Source organism: Octopus sinensis, linkage group LG6 (assembly GCF_006345805.1).
Source record: "Octopus sinensis linkage group LG6, ASM634580v1, whole genome shotgun sequence".
NCBI lineage: Eukaryota > Metazoa > Mollusca > Cephalopoda > Octopoda > Octopodidae > Octopus > Octopus sinensis.
In genome coordinates, this window is record NC_043002.1 from 74,134,734 (window position 1) to 74,148,072 (window position 13,339).

The 13,339-nt window shown below is 38.9% G+C and overlaps 1 protein-coding gene across 4 annotated transcripts in view; it reads right to left on the bottom strand.

Moving 5' to 3' along the window:
* LOC115213021 overlaps positions 1 to 13,339 on the bottom strand; it is a 25,952-nt gene continuing 12,613 nt past the window's right edge. For 3 of the 4 annotated variants that reach the window (XM_029781919.2, XM_036504020.1, XM_029781918.2), the window contains exons 4-5: positions 6,837 to 6,864; positions 1 to 1,279 (exon numbers count right to left, since the gene is read on the bottom strand). In XM_029781919.2, the coding sequence (XP_029637779.1) occupies positions 1,047 to 1,279; positions 6,837 to 6,864 (261 nt within the window). In that variant the 3' untranslated portion in view covers positions 1 to 1,046. The remainder of the gene's footprint in view (positions 1,280 to 6,836; positions 6,865 to 13,339) is intronic. The other variant, XM_036504021.1, reaches the window with a different exon arrangement.

The window sequence follows — 13,339 nt, forward strand, 5'->3', positions numbered from 1 at the left end:
TTTACTGAAGAACGCATGAAAACGTTACGACAATGGTGCTTTAATTACATCTGTTGTCTACATTTATCAAAATATCACATGTTGATTGGTCCATCGGTTTGATTTTAGTTGGTCACATTAACCCTTTTGTTACCAAATTCCTGTTGAACTACTCAACCTTTGTTTTAATTAACCTTATTAATAAAGAAGTTATTTAGCAAAATAAATTATTAAACTGGAGTTTGAAAAATGAACTAACACGAAATTTTTATGGAAAATTTTAATTTAGACCACTTTACAATAGGGAGTTTGTGTCATAGATCTAGGGGTTATCTCAGGCAATTTGGTATCAAAAGGGTTTAAACTGTTGAATTAATTTAACAAATAATTCTAAAGGATTTAAAAGTGTAGCAAAATCAGTGACGACTTCATTTACTCTACAAATGCTCCAAGCATGTATCAAGTAATTGCATTTGTTGTTGTTGTTACTATATCCATGGAAATAAACACCACTGACATTCAAATAGAAAAGTGAGATTTTGCAGTGTTTGGCTCATGATGCAATGGTTTGAAAGACTGCAGAAGAATGAATTTTAGCAACTGAATGGCAAAAACTGTGCCAACATTTTTTTTTTAAGTAACTATGTTCAGTATGGTTTCTTTTGTTTTATAATCAGATCAGTTATTCAAACAAAACACTCTCAGCTCATTTTGGTCAGATAATCAAGAACTAAATATATTTGAGGAAAGTACTTCCAAAATTTGGTTTCAAATTTTGGCATAAGGCTAGTAATTTTAGTGGAAAGAGTAAGTCCAATTACATCGACACCAGTACTTAACTGGTACTTATTCTAAAAGGATGAGAAGTATAGTCAACTTCAGCAGAATTTGAACTCAGAATACAAAAAGCTGGACAAAATGTTGCTAAGCATTTTGTTTGATGTGCTGATGATTCTGCCAGCTTGCTACCTTTTAGTACTCTTAAAAATTGGCATAATATTATGATAAGTTGATGATAGCTGGATAAAATAATGGAAAACTGTTCAATTAGCTTGGATGTTTTCAAATTAATTATTTGGTTCAGCCTTATTCAGTTCAGCTTTACTTGGTTCAATCTTATTCAGTTCAGCCTTATTTGGTTCAACTTTATTCGGTTCAACCTTATTCAGTTCAGCCTTACTCGGTTTGACCTTATTCAGTTCAGTCTTATTCAGTCCAGCTGTAATCTGTTCCACCTTATTTGGTTCAACTTCATTTGGTTCAATTTTATTCATATTTAGATTCATTAATTCCCTCATATCTGGAAAAAAAATAAAAAAGTTAATTAGTTATCTAAATATCTATTGGGTTGTCAGATAAATTTGTTTCTTTTTCTTTCTTTGTACTTGGCACTCCATTACTCTGTGTAACATTTTTTTTTTAATTTTGTCTTTAGTTTCTCTTTGCTTCTATCTAGAAATCAAAGGAAATGATCACTATTCCCTTCAAACTTTGCTTTTGTGACCTGAACATCAATGTTTTGAAACTAATCTATTTTCCATTACATTTCAAACAGCTGAAATAGCAAATATATATAGCAAATATTCTGCTCAATACCACAGATTTGCTTGTCAGTGGTTTGACTATAACCACCTGAGCATGTCCCTTAGTGGCTGACAATATGTGCATTTCTGATCATGAGTAGGAGGAGTGGGGATGTATTATAGCCATGTGTTGAGAAGGATGCTTTGAGGTTTAGATAAATGTACAAAAGCAAAGTTTGAAGGAAATATTAACTATTTTTTATACTTTCTAGGGGTAAACAAACAAGAAATAACAGTTGCTACCAAGGACAAAAAAAAAAATGTGTTGTTATATCTGAAAAGAGGTAAACATTTTTCAAATTTCAAAATTGGTAAAAACAGAACTTGTAGAGGAAGATTAGATCTACAAAAAGAAAAAGAAAAAAAAAAAAGAAACACATAAGACACTATGATAAAAATATTTTCATGTTAATTTAAATAATATAGTAAAGAACTTAAACAAATGGGAAAAAATGAACATGTTTACTGGATATCACAATAAACTACTTTAAGATATTCAGTGGTAAAAAAAACTCTGATGGTATTTTGGCTTAAACATTATCAAGTCAGATTTAATTGCATTTTAACAATATTCAGGATCATCCTTGTTAGAAAGTAAACTTGTAACAAGTAGTCATGCTGGATATGTAGTTTTCTCTCCTGACATTCCGCATTCCCTTCGAATTCTCCTTGTATTTTCTCACAAGAAGGAAGTAAGTCACTTAAAGGGCTCCCATAAATACATGAGTTTATTCCAACATGATTCAAACATCCCAGTGGAATTTTACAAGGATTACAAGAAATGTAATAACAGAAGATGTATCTCCAAACATGCCACAACATTCTCCTAGTAATTAGCAATAGGCTTTTCTTCAGGTAAAACAAAAAGTGGAACTCAAGGAAATAACCCTTAAAGATAATCATCCATTTGAGATGGGCTAATTGTTCTAATGGAGAATGTGTTGAAGGCACATGTGTGGCATAACTGCTGAGAGAGTCCCATACAGGTTTGTCCTTGCTAAAAGTCAACCACCTACTGAATCCTTTTTGGCATGCAGCCAAAGCTAAAGGCTAAAAGGACGCCACCTATAGAGGTAGCCTAAAAACACTCAACTGCCAAGAGAGACTACTTCAACCGCGTTGTTTACAGATTGATGTAAGTAACAACTATCACCAAACTATCTGTGCTACAGACTAAACAAATGGCTAATTTGAGTTGATATTGAGTCATAACTAACAATTCATCATCATCATTTAATGTCCACTTTCCCACGATTGCATGAATTAGACTGAATTTATTGAGGCAGATTTTCTATAGCCAGATACCCTTCCCATCACCTGTTTCCAAGCAAAGCAATATTTTCTCATAACTAGACATGTTTTTCACAGAAGGCTAGAAACGAACAACCTTGCTTCCACGACAATGATGTTCATTTACGACCAAACTGTTATGTTAGACAAGGGTACACACAAATGCACATGTATGAACACACACGTGTGCGCACACACACATGCATGCATATGTACACAATGGGCTTTCTGTTTACCAAATCCACTCACAGGGCTTTGGTTGACCCAGGGATATAGTGGAAGACATTTGCCAAAAGTGCAACTCAGTGAATCTGACCCCCAAGACCACATGGTTGGGAAGCAACCATGTGGTTATAGACACCTGTGTCTATAGTTAAACATTACAAAAAGAAAAATTAAACATAAAACAAAAAATTAATTCCAGTATGTGTTATAAATACCATTTTTTAAAAATTAATGTCTTATATATAATATTTATAGTCAAGAGAGATGACTGCACTGGTATGGCCATGTGGCAAGAATGGATGTGGATAGCTGTGTGAAAAAGTGCTGAGGGACTAGCTGCTGAGGGACCCTGTGGAAGAGGTAGACCCAGGAAGACCTGGGATGAGGTGGTGAAGCATGACCTTCAAACATTGGGCCTCACCGAGGCAATGACTAGTGACCAGGACCTTTGGAAATATGCTCTGCTTGAGAAGACTCGGCAAGCTCAATTGCTTAGTAACATGTGCCTGCCATACTTTTGCTAATTGGTTTAGGTGTCTATGTAGTTGTGAGCTGATATAAATACCCGCTTGGCTCCCTCATCTTTGACCCAGAGGCATATCTAGGATGTGACAGGTGGATGGAAAGATAACTGTACCAAAACTCAGCTCCACTACAGTTGAGAATTAAACCCACAATCTTAGAATCATGAGCTGGACATTCTAACCACCAGTCTACACACTTTTATTCACCTACATAAAAACATCCTTCAATATCAATGCATGCCATTGCATGGTATATTAATCTTAGTATCCATCCATTCACTGGCGTCATCTTTACTACTAGGTAATCTATCCTCTTTTGATAACCTCCCTTTATCTTAAATAATAAGCAACTAGAATGTGATCAAAATGGCTTACTTTTCAGTCCTAAATATATACTTATGTGAGATGTGGTTTCCTTTTTAGCAGTAGAAGCAATTCTCTCTAGATAAGTAGGTACTAGAAAGACTCTTCTCTAACAAGTTAGTGACCATTAAGTCTCTGTCAAGTTAGATGAATTCCAATATAAATTAGATGTAAGTTGGCAACAAGAGGACTCTCTTTCAGAGTGAAAGGTAGACTATATGATGCTTGTGTGTGAACAGCTAATACTCCATGGTAGTGAGACATGGGCTCTGAATGCAGAAGACATGTAGACTGGAGATAAATGAAGGTAGTATGCTCTGTTAGATGTGCAACATCAGTGTGCATGTACGACAAAGTGCAATGTATTGAGAGAAAAGTTGGTTATAAGAGGAATCAAATGTAGCATGCAAGAGAGAAGACTACGTTGGTTTGGACATGTGATGCAAATGAATGAGAACAGCTGCATAAAGAAGTGCCAATCACTGAAAGTGGATGGTAACTGTGGAAGAGGGAGACCCAGGAAGACATGGGATGAAGTGGTAAGGACCGATCTCAGGATGTTGGGCCTCACAGAGGAAATGACAATGGACTAAGACATCTGGCGATATGAAGCTCTTGAAAAGACCCATCCACGTCAATGAAATTGAGTTCTAGAAGTGCTGTGTGTCTCCCCCACACTTAAGAAACTTCTCACACACTCTACTACAACAAACTAAACTACATACTCTTTTACTTGTTTCAGTCATTTGACTGCGGCCATGCTGGAGCACCGCCTTTAGTTGAGCAAATCAACCCCGGGACTTATTCTTTGTAAGCCCAGTACTTATTCTATCGGTCTCTTTTGCTGAACTGCTAAGTGACGGGGACGTAAACACACCAGCATCGGTTGTCAAGCAATGCTAGGGGGACAAACACATACATATATATATATATATATACATATATACGACAGGCTTCTTTCAGTTTCCATCTACCAAATCCACTCACAAGGCATTGGTCGGCCCGGGGTTATAGCAGAAGACACTTGCCCAAGATGCCACGCAGTGGGCCTGAACCCAGAACCATGTGGTTGGTTAGCAAGCTCCTTACCACACAGCCACTCCTGCGCCTCTACATCTCTACATCACTTCTCTTTCTCACATTTCTTCTTTCATGCACTATGCCTGGCTCCCACTCCCCAATCCTATCCGCATGGCCCTGTTCCTCTGTATCATTGCTATCCAGTAGCTCCCCTGACTCTATATATACCCAGGTCTTTGCCACTCGCCCCACCAGCTCTCTTTAATCACACTTCCTTCGCAAAATCCCGCCACTTATATTATGGCATTCGAATCTCAAGGGTGTGCACTGGCACTTGCCACCACCTATATTTCTCTCTTCCTTTACTCAACCATCCCATTTATATTCTGATCCCTGTCCCTCGTGAGTATGCCTGGCACTTTGTCACCATCTCTATCCTGCTGTCTCCTACTCCTGCACTTCCATGTATTTCCTTTGCGACCGCACCTGTTTCTGTCTTCGTTCCTGATCTCCCTTTCTCTCTCCAGCTGGGTAACCTTGTACCTCCTCGACAGCAAGACACCTGTTTCTGTCTCTCTCTCACTATAACCTTTCATCACCCAACACATGATCACCTCCTCTCCTCTCAAAAGAATTTTTTTTGTTTTGCAAGTACTTAATGACCCTGTCAGTACAGGTGCCAATTAAAAGCACCCAGTCCATACTATAAAGTGGTTGGCGTTTGGAAGGGCATCCAGCTGTAAAAACTTTGCCAAAACTGACCTTGCCTGTGCATGTACCATGTAAAAAGCACTAACTCCACTCTGCTGAGAGATTGGTGTCAGGAAGGGCATCCAGCTGTAAAAATCCTGCCAAAACAGTTACAGAAGTCTAATGCAGGCTTCTGCCTGGCCAACTCTTGTCAAACTGTCTCACCTATGCCAGCATGAAAGGCGGCTATTAAACGATGGTGATGATAAAGTCACAACAATAGAAGAGAAGTCACAACACTAAAGATGGTATGGAAGTTGAAAGACACTCTTGTAAGAGTATGTTTGCCACTTGTATTTGATAGAGAAGAGGAGACAAACCTATAACACAGTGGATAGCTTAAGATTTCTCAAGAAGAACTTGGTGCCAGCCATTGATTGAAGTAAGGCATGAGATGGGGAAGTGTGGTAATAAAGCAATAAAAAGGTAAGTAGGAGTCTAAAAGACAAAGAAAAAGAATGTAATATGTTACACACTGTAACTCCAGAAGGCTACAGAAGAAATATGATGACAGATTCACTCAGTGAAGAAAAGAGCAAACATGAATGAGTTTCAAAACGTTTTATTCAATGTGATTAGATCATGAATTATTCTGAATAAAAGCATATTGTGTTTATATGAATTAGAATATCATATAATAAAATTGTATTGGACATGACAATGGCACACTTAGTCGCAGTAACAATGAAAAGAAATAAGCATGAAAGAGGTGACTAAAAAAAGGAATATGAATGGATATCTAATAAAGATTTATACATGTAAAGTTAATAATTAAGGACATTAAGACAAGAAAAGATGCAGGTCCATCAAAAGATAGTTGTTGAATGTTGAAAGTACTAGAATTTGCTGGTAGTTTACTAATTACCTACTAAGTTTATTAAGTGACATTATTTTCAAAAGTATATACAACGGTGACAATATCTGTAGCTTCACATTGTATACAAGCAACAACAGAAGCCTCAAGAATTTGGGCAAATTCAGAGAGTCTAGCAAAGTTAGAACAGTTTAGATATGATACTGTTTGGGTTTGCAGTTGAGATGGAATAACAGGTGCTACATTTTTAGTGATCCTTTCAGAAGAACTGATTTTGCTTTCACTTACCTCTAGGTTTCTCAGTGGCCTCATACACCTGAAAAAAATGAAACATAAATAAATGACTTAGAATAGTTTTTATCGATAATTTAGTATAGTCCGCAGGGGATTTTTATGGGGCTGTACCTCTGAAAATCCTAAACCTTGTGTATAATACACATCCCTTCTCTAACTTGAATCAAGGAGGTTTATATAACGTCCTTGGTTTGTAAAAATGTATACGGTAACGTCCTTTATTATTATTGTATATATAACATAATGCAAATGTGTAGCATTTTTGTGCATTTTGTTTGCAGAAAATAAAGAAATAACAGTAATAACATTTAATAAATGTTGCTTACTGCAAGTTATGGATGATTCTTTTATGACTTCATTGCTTTCAGGCTTAACTTAAGGTATTTTCACACCCGACATCACAAAATGCGTCTGAATAAACATTGCCGGACAGCAAATAGACTCTCGAACATTTCTTAGAAAATAATTTTCATTTTTAACCTTGTGTATAATACGCACTAGGGATTTTGACCTTTAAATTTTTGGGGAAAAAATGCGGATTATACTCGAAAATTTACAGTAAGTATTATGCATTATAATTCTAGAAACAAGAACCAAAGGTTTAGAACAAAATGTCTTTAGAAAATAATAACCTAATTCTCATGGTAGTTTGTCAAGGAGCTTCAAAATCTAAAAGAGGGCAATTTTCAGTCCGGTAGTATAAAATACAACATAGCAATATACAAATTAGTAACCAAGTACATGACATTTAAATTTTGTGTGGGAAGTTGCCGTATACAGTCTGTGGCAAAAGAGAAGATTGTGGACTTTAGAAATGACAAGCAAACTAAAGATGTAAATGTGATATCTAAAAAACTGACAGAGAAGCAGGACTATGAATGCATTAGAGGAATGGAAGGGTTACCAATAGGGGTAGCAATAAATAGCAGTGCCGAGGCTATTCAAAATATGCATTTGTTGTAATTTATAATTATTGTTAACTAGGTGAGTTAAGAAATACTGAAGAAGGTCGAGAGAAAGTAACAATGGTGTGCAAGTAGAGGTTCAATCTTGACATGTGTGAATGACTGCACAAAAAAAACACACACACTGAGGGAGGGAGGGAGAGAGAGAGAGAGAGAGAGAGAGAGAGTCATCAAGCTAGAAAATGACCTTACATTTCAGATCGTAATGCAGAGAAGTTTAAAGGGGGAATGATTAAATGTGGAGAGCAAGCAGTATTAGAGGGAGGAAATAGGTTTGGTGGGGATGTGAGGAGTGTTGAGGCAGGGATGGGTGAAAAGGGATAAGGGAGTTATTATAATGGATCTCTGAAACCCCAGAAGCAGCTGTTGGACTATTAACACCTTACCTTTCTACCTTTAATCCTCTCTGTCATATGTACACTGTATAAGTTTGATCTGTTAATATAAATATCTATATATTTATACTTAAATATTCATTCTCTGAAAGTCTTCAGTCTTTGTTTTCTTTCTTACATTTTGTATATCAAACCCAAGCTGTTATATTTAATTTGTTTATCTGTATAATTGCCTCCATATCCACTCACCTTGATTCTCCTTACAGCCACTCTTTACCCTGGGAAATTGGTCCCTCATAAAGACATCAGAGTTTAAGTTCAAATCATTTGAGTGCTACGAAGTGTTTTCTATACTGAGAATCTCTGGATCTCATCCGTTGACTACACACACACACACACACACATACATCATCATCATCATCATTTAGCGTCCGCTTTCCATGCTAGCATGGGTATATATTTAATCATTATCATCATCATCATTTAATATCTGTTTTCCATGCTGGCATGTATGAGACAGTTTGACATGACCTGTCAACCCACATGGTTGTGCTGAGCTCCAGTGTCAACTTGGCATGGTTTCTACAACTGGATGCTCTTTCTCACGGCCAACCACTTTACAATGCTTACTGAATCCTTTTTCTCATGCCAATGGCACTAGTGAGGTTGCCAAGCAACTTGCAAGATAGAAAAGGAATAGGGAAAAAAGAAAAGGAAAAAGCTCTTACTACTAAATAGGGTGGTGGCGGATATTCAAGAGAGGGATGTAGCTTTATGCCAACTATTAAAAAGCTAAAATATGATAGAGGGACAAGCAGAGGTGTCTTGTTGTAGAGGAGACATGTGGCTACCACATATTATGTAGGAGTGGGAAAGAGTTGTTGGGAACAAGATAAAGATGGTAATGATGGAGTGCCAAAACAAACTATCAGGATAAAAGCAAATATAAACAAATTTAAATGGAAAACAATAAATTCTAATTTTTCAAAGATAATGTTTTTTTTAAATGAGAAATTTTAATACAGTTTCAATATATATTGTTTATAAGGTAACATTGACAAGAGATGAATGAAATAAGGGATGGGGGTTGCAAGTATACAGGGTGCAATGGATAAATAGGTGCCATTTTATATTTTTAATTTCGTGTATGCACATTGTTTGTTTTTGATTTTGTCAACTACACAGTATAGTAGGGTCACTTGGGCACAGTCTGTGAGAAAAACAGCACCACAATGCAATTCACTCAGCCAGAAATTTGGAAAGAACATGCTGTGCTGCTTGGCATTTACACTGGAAGCTCCAATATGAACATTTCAGAATGATTGGGTGTCAATCTCAGGACATGTACTGAGAGTGATAAAAATCAAACACCCAGTCAACAACATGGAGTTTGGAGTGATCATTAGTGATGGTGAAGTTATGCTTCCATTCATCTTCCCATGTGGCCTCAAACTCAATACAGAAGCCTACATCAAGTGCCTGGAGGGGGTAGTACTGCTGGAAGACACTATGCCTGGCAAACGGACTCTGCATCATACCACACAAGCAGGAGAACCCAGATATAGATGTCAGACAATTTCTGTGACTACACCATCACTAACATCTTGTCACCTAACTCCCCAGACTGCAACCACCTTGATTACTATATGTGGGGCGCAGTTGAGTGAGAGGCCAACAAAACCCTTTGTAACACTAAAGATGAACTGAAGGCAAAGATTATGACACCAACTTAAACAAGGAAACCGTCCAGAAAAGTTGCCGGAGAGGCCGTGGCTGAAGCCAATAGCGATTTTATTGAATAAATTTACTCTCTAGTATTTCAAGATATTTTGGTAAATATATCTGTTAAAATGAAATGTCATTCTTTTCATTTTTGCATAATTTAGACAACAGTTTATTCACTGCACCCTATATACATACATACGTAGGTATGTATATAGGGTGTATATAGAATCAAAGGGCCTTAGAGTCAACCTAGCTAAAACCAAAGTCCTAATAAGTACGAAGGCAGGCAAACCACAAATCCCTTCAGGTAGATGACCCTGCCCAATCTGTAGTAGAGGCGTAGGTAAAAACTCTATAAGATGTACCCAGTGTAAGCTATAGATACATAAGAGGTGCAATAATATCAAAGGAAAGCTAACTGGGAAGATAGTTTTTATATGTGGCAGATGCTTGGGAGCATTAAACTCTGAAAATGCACAGAGAACAACTTCCGCCACATTCCAGGGAGGAAAACTAGAAGTAGTTGATAGCTTCCATTACCTAGGTGATCAAGTCAGTAGCGAGGGAAGGTGCACTGAAAGTGCAGCTGCTAGAATAAGAATAGCTTGGGCAAAGTTCAGAGAGCTCTTACCTCTGCTGGTGACAAAGGGCCTCTCGCTCAGAGTAAAAGGTAGACTGTATGACGCATGTGTACAAACAGCCATGCTACATGGCAGTGAAACATGGGCTGTGACTGCTGAGGACATGCGTAAGCTCACAAGGAATGAAGCCAGTATGATACGAGGGATGTGTAATGTCAGTGTGCATACTCAACTTTGAGAGAAAAGTTGGACCTAAGAAGCATCAGATATGGTGTGCAAGAGAGACGACTGCACTGGTATGGCTATGCGGCGAGAATGGATGAGGATAGCTGTGTGAAAAAGTGCCACACCCTAGCGGTTGAGGGACCCTGTGGAAGAGGTAGACCCAGGAAGACCTGGGATGAAGTGGTGAAGCACGACCTTCGAACTTTAGGCCTCACCAAGGAAATGATTAGTGACCGAGACTTTTGAAAATATGCTGCGCTTGAGAAGACCCAGCAAGCCAAATGATACCATAACCTCATAGCCTATGCCAGGAGCGTAACCAGCCCACTTGTGCGTACATTTTCCTTCTTTGGAAACTAAACTCTGCTTGCGAAGACCTGTTGAGGCAAGTGAAATCAAAATTAAACTCAAATTCGATGACTGGCATCCGTGCTAGCGGGGTGCAAAGAGCACCATACGAGTGTGTTCGTTGACAGAGCGGCTAACCGGCTTCCGTGTCAGTGGCACATAAAAGGCACCATTCGTGTGTGATCGTTACCAGCGTCGCCTTACTGGTACGTGCCCCTGCTAGTAGTATGCCAAGAACATCATAAAAGGCACCATTCGAGCGTGATCGTTACCAGCATCGCCTTACTGGCACCTGTGCCAGTGGCATGTGTAAAAAAATTCGAGCGAGGTCGTTGCCAGTACCATCTGACTGGCCCCGTACCGGCGACACGTAAAAGGCACCCACTACACTCTCAGCGTGGTTGGCGTTAAGAAGGGCATCCAGCTGTAGAAACTCTGCCAGATCAAGATTAGAGCCTGGTGCAGCCATCTGGTTCGCCAGCCCTCAGTCAAAATCATCCAACCTATGCTAGCATGGAAAGTGGACGTTAAACAATGATGATGATGATGATATATATATATATATATATATAATTTTCATCATCATTTATTCCAAGCTGGCATAGATGGGTTTGATGGTTTGACATATTCCAATGGGTTCAAGAACTGCATTATGCTTCAATGTTTGCTTCCTAGCACAATCGACTTTACAGTGTATACTGGTTGCTTTTTATGTGAAACCAGTGCTGCTGATGTTGCCATGCACCTTGCAAGACTATGAACCCTGAGGGAGGGGTGTTTGGTTTTATGCTAGGAAAAGTGGGATTAGAGTATGAGAGATGTGGAGGCAGAGTAGCTACTTGTAGAAGATTTACCTGTTTCCTCACATTTTGTAGAGGAGGGAGAGAATGATCAGAATGAACTGCAAAGAGATAGATAAGAGATGAGGTGTCTAGGATACTCCATGAGGTACAAAGTAAGCATAAGTGGGTGGGGTTATTGCAAAATTGTAAGAGGAGTAGAAAACAAAGGGATGGAGAGGCAGTTTGTGCAACTATAAAAGGAGTTGCTTGGGATTAAAGGGTAATAACCAATGAGTCATGAATGGGGGGGATGGATATGCAGAGGTAGGAGAGTAATGATACAGTTGACAGGAGGAGGAGGACAAAGAGAAGTCATACAGCAGGAGTAGGAGTTGAGGAGAGACAGGCATAGTGCATGACGAGCTGTAGTGTGGTCTATTGCAGGAAAATGAAACAATATAACTTGAGTGGTGAGCACATAATACACAACACCTGCAGAACTCAGTTTTGCTGAGGTAGATGGATCTTCTCAAGAACTTCACATCACTAGTCAGCCTAGTCCATTGTCATCACCTCTGTGAGGTTCAGTATCTGGAGATCAGCCCTTGTTTTTTCCTCCCATGTTCTCTTCGTTCTCCCTCTTTTGCAAGTTCCATGCACTTGTTTATACAGCTGTCCTCAAACATACACATTACATGCACAATATGTGTGTGTGTGTATGTGTGTAGATATATGTGTGTGTGTGTGTGTGAATTATCATCATCATCATTTAACATCTGTTGGCATGGGTTGGACAATTTGACAGGAGCTGGCAAGCTAGAAGGGCTGCACTAGGTTTCAGTCATCTGTTCTGGCAAGGTTTCTATGGTTGGATGCTCTTCCTAACACCAACCACTTTACAGAGTTTGCTGGGTGCTCTTTACATGAAGCTGGAATGGGGACTTTTTCATGTGATGCCAACGTGGGTACCTTTTCCTGTGGCACTAGCACACGTGCTTTTTTACATAGAGCCAGCATGGGTGCACAAACACACAGCACTGGCATGGGTGCTTGTTACATGGCACCAACACGGTGTATGTCTACATGACACCAACATAGGTGCTTTTCTATGAGCCACCAACATGGGATTGCCAGAGAAGATACTTGGCTAACCCAGTAGGGTAAGGAAGTGGAGAGAGGTGGGAGAGAGAGAGAGAAAGATAGAGACAATAAGAGTGAGAGCTGATGCATAGGGAACAGTGGAGGGGAGTATAAGTAGTAGAGTTGGGACAGAGATGTTCCATAAGCATGTGAGGGGAGATATTTAGAGATAGCAAGTGATGGTAAGAGGAACTAGAGGCCTGCAGTGGGTGGTGGTGTTTTGGGGAGATGACTTGTGGTGAGTTTTGTCAGAGGACAGGGGAGAAGGGAGTGGCTTTATGGCCATAAAGGACGTGCCTGTATGTGTGGATAGCCATGATTTTATTTAGCATGATGTATTTTCTCAAGCACAGCAAATTGCCATACACACAGTGTACATTGATGTCTGTAGCCATG